General features: G+C 51.2%; 1 protein-coding gene across 1 annotated transcript in view; it reads left to right on the forward strand.

Moving 5' to 3' along the window:
- Srp68 (signal recognition particle 68) overlaps window positions 1-6,025 on the forward strand; it is a 30,451-nt gene extending 24,426 nt beyond the window's left edge. The window contains exons 11-16 of the mRNA XM_021177067.2: window positions 42-198; window positions 2,136-2,230; window positions 3,019-3,148; window positions 4,468-4,543; window positions 4,919-4,971; window positions 5,261-6,025. Of these exons, the coding sequence (XP_021032726.1) occupies window positions 42-198; window positions 2,136-2,230; window positions 3,019-3,148; window positions 4,468-4,543; window positions 4,919-4,971; window positions 5,261-5,488 (739 nt within the window). The 3' untranslated portion in view covers window positions 5,489-6,025. The remainder of the gene's footprint in view (window positions 1-41; window positions 199-2,135; window positions 2,231-3,018; window positions 3,149-4,467; window positions 4,544-4,918; window positions 4,972-5,260) is intronic.
- The last annotated feature ends 1,583 nt before the right edge of the window (window positions 6,026-7,608 follow it).

A 7,608-nucleotide genomic window follows, 5' to 3' on the forward strand; every position in this document is an offset into this window, starting at 1 on the left:
AGAGCGTGAGCTTTCCTAAGCTGGTGTGTGGTACGTTGCAGCTACCTGACCTACATCAAGCTGTCAACAGCAATCAGGCGAAACGAGAACATGGCTAAAGGCTTGCACAGGGCTCTGCTGCAGCAGCAGCCGGAAGATGACAGCAAGCGATCTCCCAGGCCTCAGGACCTCATCCGGCTCTATGACATCATTCTGCAGGTAACCCCTGGGGACTAGAAAGGCAGCTACTTTCTGCCATGTTGGGTAGTGAAGGGCTTTTGAGAGCCTAGGGCAACTAGTTGGAAGACAAAAGAAGGTCTTATGGTAATTCCCAGCCTAGTATTCCATATTTCAGGCACTTTGAGGTCTGAATCCTTGTGCACCTACAGGCATTCACTTTCCCCGTGTAAGATACTCTACAGGTGCTAGGGCGTCCAGAGACCTGAATCCACACTGTGTCAACCTGCTGGTCAGTCAGTAAGCTTACCTCATGTAAGCCCTGCATGGGGAGTTGTACCTGTACCCTAACATGTGGGACCCATGGACAAGCTGTGCAGTAGATACAAGGTCTGAGCTGTATAATCTCCAGAATAATGAACCGAGATTAGGGGCTGGGGAGGTGGCTCAGCAGAGGACTTGCTTCGAGGACCTGTAATCCCAGCACTAGGAAGGTAAAGACAGGAGGCTCCCTAGGACTTGATGGCCAAACAGTCTAGCAAAGTGGGTGAGAGTGTCTCGAAAAATAAGGTGAGGGAGGGGTCTAAAGGATGGTGCTACAGAGTGCTCGCTGTGAGCAGGAGCCATGACTCAGTGGTTAGGAATATTATCATTCTTGCAGGGGATGGGAGTTGGGTTCCCAGTACCAGTGTGGGCGCTTCACAACTATGTCACTCCAAAGAGTCCAACATCCTCCTGGCCTCCATGAGCCGCCAGTCATGTGTATATAAATATACACACACACATAAATAAAAATAAAGTTACTCTTTAACAACAACAGTGCTGGGCTGGAGAGATGGCTCAGTGGTTAAGAGTTCTGACTACTTTTCCAGAAGTCCTGAGTTCAATTCCCAGCAACCACATGTTGGCTTACAACCATCTGTAATGTGTTGTGTGTAGTTTTATGCCACAGCCTTTAGCTCCAGGAGGTGACGGTGCTACCAGCCCCCACCTGGCTTCCTTTGAATCTGAGGATAAAAGACACTCCCTTCCTGGTTCAAAGAAGATTTTGACAGATTAAAGAACCAATTGAGGAGCAGGACCTTAGCATCAGGACCGCCCATTCATGAGTGGGTTCCAATGCCCTCTTCTGGTGTCTCTAAAGACACCTACAGTGTACTCATATACATAAAATAAATAATTACAAAACAACAATGCTGAAGACAGTTGCAAAGCATAGTGGCATACATCTGTGATCCCAGTCCTCCAGAGGCAGAGGAGGTGGGTCTCTGGGTTATAGGTCAGCCTGGGCGACATAGATAGACCCTGCACCTTTCCTCCTCTTCGGAGAACCTGAGATTGGTTCCCAGAACTCAAGTCAAATGGCTCCCAATTGCCTGAGCTCCAGCTGCTGAGGATCTAAAACCTCCTCTGGTCTCTGCGCACTGCACGTGTGGCTTACATAACTGCATAAGGAAGAGCTTCCTGAAAGAAAAAAGGTGACACCGGGTGTGAGGTGTGCCTTTAATTCCACACTGGGGAGGTAGAGGCAGCTCTGTGCACGTAGTGAGTGCCAGGACAGCCAGGGCTACATAATAGAGAGGCCTTGTCTCAAGAGGGAGGGAGGGAGGGAAGGAGGGAGGGAGGAAAGGAGGGAGGAAAGGAGGGAGGGAAGGTTAAGCAGAGAACAATTGAGGAAAATACCCAGTTTTGACCTCTGGCCTCCATGTGCGTATGCACACATGTGTACATGCATGTAAGTACAGGCATGCACATAAGCTGACTGTCATTGTCAAGTGGGTAGACCAATCTGAAGTGCAGATTTTCCTGTCCATGTAGTCCAGGAAGTCTCTGAAGGTTGGTGAGAGGTGGATTGAGTGGTAAGGGACAAGTGTGCTTTTGGTGACAATGGGTACAGGGCTGCCAGGCCACCCCTCACTTGACTTCCTAAAAGGTCTTTGGGGCTTCTCGTGGATTTTCTTGTTCCATCTGTTGTACAGAATCTGGTGGAATTGCTGCAGCTTCCTGGCTTAGAAGAGGACAGAACCTTCCAGAAAGAGATAAACCTCAAGACCCTGGTGTTCAAAGCTTACAGGTAAGCTCCTTCACGGTTAGAAGGCTGAGCTCTGCGCCCCAGCACTCAGCTCCATGGCTGGCGGCTCCCACAGGTCGTTTGCAGTTAGCCGTGCTGCCTAGCTCTGCCGGGGCTCTCAGCAAAGATGGCGGCCAGGAGTTTCCAGAGTTCTTCAGCTAAGAGAGTCACAGGCTGCAAAGGCACTGGCAAAGTGGAGCAGCCAGGTCGGGGGGCCTGATCTGAATTGGGAAACTGAGCACCTCAGGTTCTCACACAAGAGCTGAGTCGGTGTGGCTCACTTGAAAGGGGTCCAGGCAGACGGGAGGAGAGTGTGGGTGTCATATCTCGGGCTGCCTAGGCTGCCCCGTCTTTGCTCCTGCCCCTCCTGCTATGTCAAGGGCAACACTAAAGCTCTGTGGGCCCTGTAGAATTTTGGTGTGATTTTTTTTTTTGAAAGGCTCTGGTTCGAGATGAATAACTAGTTGTGGTGTAGTCATGCAGACAGGCGATGAGCAGGGTTCTGTTGGTATAGTCAGCGCTCCTCTCTAGCCTGCCTCTAGCTGCCACCATCCTGGGGCACTGCCTCCTCTGAAGTCAGTCACTGAAAGACAGTGGCTCGTGTTGGACCTGCAGAGCCATCTGAAATTGCTGAGACACTTGGAAGTTTGCCTGCAGAACGTTAGGGTGGGGTTTCACAAGCAATGATCCAGAGTTAAGAATCCTGTTTCCAGCTTTAACATTAAGCCTGCCAGTGGGGACAGCCCTGGTGTTGGGCAACTATTGCTTTAAATGGCGACTCTCTCCATCAGGTGTTTCTTCATTGCTCAGTCTTACGTGCTGGTGAAGAAGTGGAGCGAAGCCCTCGTCCTGTACGACAGAGTTCTCAAATATGCAAATGAAGTGAGTTCTCATGGAGGAGCCTCCAAGAACAGCCTGAAGGTGAGCTGGGCCTCCTCGTGTTTCCAAGCCAGTGAGGGGTTCAGGGACTGGGAGGGTGCAGCCACTGGCAGCTCCTAAGGCAGCCCTTCTCCGCCCTGCACCCTGAGTCACTGTACTGTAACCTACCCTGCTCTGGACTTGAAGAGGGTTTAGCTATGACAGAAAGCCATTACAGCCTGCTCTCCTAGGACACACCCGTAACCCTTGCCCTGAAGAGGTTGAGGCTGCAGACTCAGGAGTTTGAAGCTAGTCTGGGCTATAGAGCAAGCTCAGAGTCACAGCCAAAGCCTGTCTGCAGGAATTTGGGGGGGGGGGGGGCGGGGGATGTCGCTGCTGATTGCAGAGACGCAAACCCCACACATTGTCCTCAGATTGGCTGCTCACTGACATCACCTGGCAGGGTTTTAAAACTGTGTCCCCACCAGAGTGCCCCTGACAGGTGTGAGATCTGGATCGACAAGGGATTTCACAGCCTGACTACACCCACCTTTGTTCTTGGGGGTGTGGCTGGCCGAGCCTTTACCCTTACCGTGGTTCAGGGCTCTCATTTGCCAAATTCGAGTTGAGAGTGGCCACCCCAGAGTGCTAGAATGTTTGAATTAACAGGTGTGTGTCCCCTGGGTGTCAGCTTGCACTCAGAGCTCAACAGCAGAGTGTTGCTCTTCATCATTGCTCTCGAGCTATGTCAGCCTTTCCCACTTGGAAGAAGACAGGGCAGTGCTGGTATTGGTCTCCGATGTTTGCAGGGATGGGGTCTCTCCAGGTTGGTCTCAAACTCAACTGTGTGGCTGAGGCTGGCCTAGAACTCATGTTCTCTTTGCCTCTACCTCCCAAGGGCTAGGATTAACCACCAGACCCAGCATGTGTTGGGTTTTTTGTTTTTCTTTTTTATAGTAGAGACATTTTTTATTTATTTATTTATTTATTTATTTTATTTATTTATTTATTTGGTTTTTCGAGACAGGGTTTCTCTTTATAGCTCTGGCTGTCCTGGAGCTCACTTTGTAGACCAGGCTGGCCTCAAATTCAGAAATCCGCCTGCCTCTGCCTCCCGAGTGCTGGGATTAAAGGCGTGCGCCACCACGCCCGGCTGAGACATTTTTTAAAATAGAGACTTTTTTTTTGTTTTGTTTTTTTGAGACAGGGTTTCTCTGTGTAGGCCTGGCTGTCCTGGAACTCTCCTGAGGAGCAGGATAGCCTTGAACACAGAAGAGATCTGCTGCCTCTGCCTCCTGAACCCCAGTGGGATCAGCTACCACAGGCCTGCAAGGCTCATAGCTCCACCTGGCCTGCTGGTGACTGTATTCTCTGTTATACAGGACCTGCCCGACGTGCAAGAACTCATCACTCAAGTGCGGTCAGAGAAGTGCTCGCTGCAGGCCGCAGCCATCCTGGGTGAGCCACCTCTCTGGTCTCGGCTGTGTCCCCAGACTCTGCTGCTACTCCTCTTCCACACTCAATGCCACCTTTTTTACTATAAAAAGCAGTTGCAGTTAATCTCTTAAGATTGCTATTTCCTAGCCGCATTGCCTGTTACACTGGGCACTGAACTGTGCAGAAAAATTAGGGAAACCCCATCAAACTGTCGCTCCTCCTTAGCATCTCACAAACTCTGCAGCTCCTGTGGGTTGGCCACAGTGGGTCCCTCGCTGTGTTTGTCCTGACCAGATTGACTTGGGGTTTAGAGCCCTGTTCACCATGATGAAAAGCCATACTGCGGTAAGAGTGTGCAAAGTCCCTGTTCTTACTAACTCCCTGTGGAATTTCCAGATGCAAACGACTCTCATCAAACAGACACCTCGTCCCAAGTCAAAGACAATACGGTAAGGCCAGCTGTGGCATCCGAGGGATAAGGGAGCATTCTGTCCCTGGGTCTAGGCACCCCGACTTCTTTCCTTTTCTTGCCCGGACACCCACAAAGTACTCAATGGCTTGTTGATGGTCCATGTCCCCTAGGGAAGTGGAGGAATGTCCCTCCAGGTTACTCCGTGCCAGTAACTGCTGTTGGGACTGGAGGATGGCTTAGCGATTGCTTGTTCTTGCAGGGGACCCAGGTTTGATTTCAGGTATCCACTGGGGACCTTCTGACTGATGTTTTCATGTGTCTTCCAGCCTCTGATTGAACGGTTTGAGTCCTTTTGCCTGGACCCGTCCCTCGTCACCAAGCAAGCCAACCTCGTGCACTTCCCACCAGGGTTCCAGCCAATCCCTTGCAAGCCTTTGTTCTTTGACCTGGCCCTCAACCATGTGGCCTTCCCACCCCTTGAGGACAAATTGGAGCAGAAGACCAAGAGTGGCCTCACAGGCTACATCAAGGGCATCTTTGGTTTCAGGAGCTAACCAGGCTCTTCCTCGGGGCAGGGAGGTCCTGGCTTACTCTGTATTGAGACAGACCCGACAAGTTCCATGGCATTAAATCCAGTTCTGCGTTGGCTGGGGCAGAACTCAGCACCCTCAGCCCTGCGGCCGTTCATCTTGTGTGTTTGTGACTTCCTTTTGTAGCCTGTCATCTTCTGGGCCCAGAGTCAGGGTCTCTGTGTCCCCTGTGCCTCCTGGGGACTGCTGCTGTCCTGCCCTTGTAAGCCATGGCTGATCACTTTTGGTCAGTATGTCAAAATTCAGGGTCCATGCCAGGCTTGGGGGGCTTGGGAGTGTTTGCCATGTGTCCTCAGTCCCATGGATTTGAAATGACCCCTCCTCGCTGTGAGAGTCCAGAGTCTCCTGAAGTTTGTCAATGACTGAAACGCGAGCAATGTCACCCAGAGTTGTGGTCAGCCGTACCCCTTCTCCGAGAACAAGCAGAGCGCTCTATTTTTAACTATGTTACACTCGTAAATGACAAAACCAAATCTTCTATTAAAAGGCAAAGATGATGGAGACTCTGTCTGGTTTTTGCATGTCCTCCCTCACCCCCCACCCAGCCCCCTGGGGCCTGGTTGAATGACTATGAGGGCAAGTACACACTGCCTTGCTGGCAGCTAGATGTGGCCTTAGAAGCAGTTTTCAGTGTCCCCATCTGTGAGTTTAGACATCACCACATTTTCTCCTCTTTACCCGTGGCTGTTTGCTTTGGACATACTTTTCTTTAATTTCCATGACAGATTCAGTAACAGCCATCACAGAAAGCAATGTAAGAAAGAATAAACTTAGCATAAACCTGACATACACAGGTACCTCTCAGTCCCTTTGGAAAGCAAAGGTCCACCAGGAATGAGATGTTGGTTCCATGTGCTTCAGACCAGAACGGGCTGGATAGTGTGAGGGAGGGCAGGCAGGGGCTGAGGGGCTGAGGGTGCACTCCCGAGGATAGATCCCAGCACTCACACCAAGGGTGAAAGATCTAGAAAGGGTTACAGGAGACATGCTGGGCTAGCCTGGGCTGCTCAGAGGGGCTGCCTTCTCCCTGGGGAGTTGCTGAAGTGTCAAGGAGCTGCACGGCTGTTTATCACTTGTGAGTTGGCCTGACATGGAGCTTGCTCTGCTCGGTTCTGTTTTTCAAGTTTCGTCATCTGCCTGTGATTTAGAAGTTTCCTTTCTTTCCCTCTGTTCCCTCCCCTCCCTGTGAAGAGATAGCAAGATGAATGCCTACAGGTTGACAGCTGCAGATGAGTCCTGAAGGGTCTGGTCAGTGTCCCGGATGGGCTGAGGCGATTCTGAGGTCATTATATTACCTTTTGGAATTGGTGACAGAAACCAGGCCTTGCCCATGCTGGGCAGGAGCTCTACCATCCGGTCACTGAAGCTCTGGGCCTTTCTTCCTACCCCTCCCCTCCTCTGCCCTTGCAGCCCCAGGCCATGCTGGCTGAGGCTCTGCCAGCGTCTCTGCACTGCCCTGAGGCACAGCTGTGCAGGAGTTTAAGCCCAGTGTATGTGTGAGGGGGTGAGGCATGGAGAGGTTCCAGCCGTGGCTCAGTTTACCTCTTCTTAGGAAGCAGGTCTCAACCTCCAGCCTCAAGGGGAACCACACTCCAAATGGTGGGGACAGATAGGGAGGGAGGTCCGTCATTCTGACTGCACTCACTCTTCATTGGTTTTCTTCCTCCCAGTGGCCCTGCCCTCAGCACCCTGAAGAGCACTGCCCACTGTCAGCCTCATGCTGACCATGACATGATGATGTAAAATACTGCATTTGGGACACATGCATGTATTTATATAAGAAAACGGACAGGGCTAGAGAGTTGGCTCAGTGGTTAAGAGCACTGACTGTTCTTGCTCAGGGCCTGAGTTCAATTCCCAGCAACCACATGGTGGCTCACAACCATCTATAATGAGATCTGACATCCTCTTCTGGTGTGTCTGAAGGTAGCTACAGTGTACTTAGATACAATAATAAATAAAATCTTTGGGCCAGAGCGAGCAGGACTAGAGCAAGCAGGGCCAGCCGGAGTGAGTGGGGCCTGAATTCAATTTCCAGCATCCACGTGATGGCTCACAGCCATCTACAGCTACAGTATACTCTT

Source organism: Mus caroli, unplaced genomic scaffold (genome assembly GCF_978045245.1).
Source record: "Mus caroli unplaced genomic scaffold, Mus_caroli_1 scaffold_13, whole genome shotgun sequence".
NCBI lineage: Eukaryota > Metazoa > Chordata > Mammalia > Rodentia > Muridae > Mus > Mus caroli.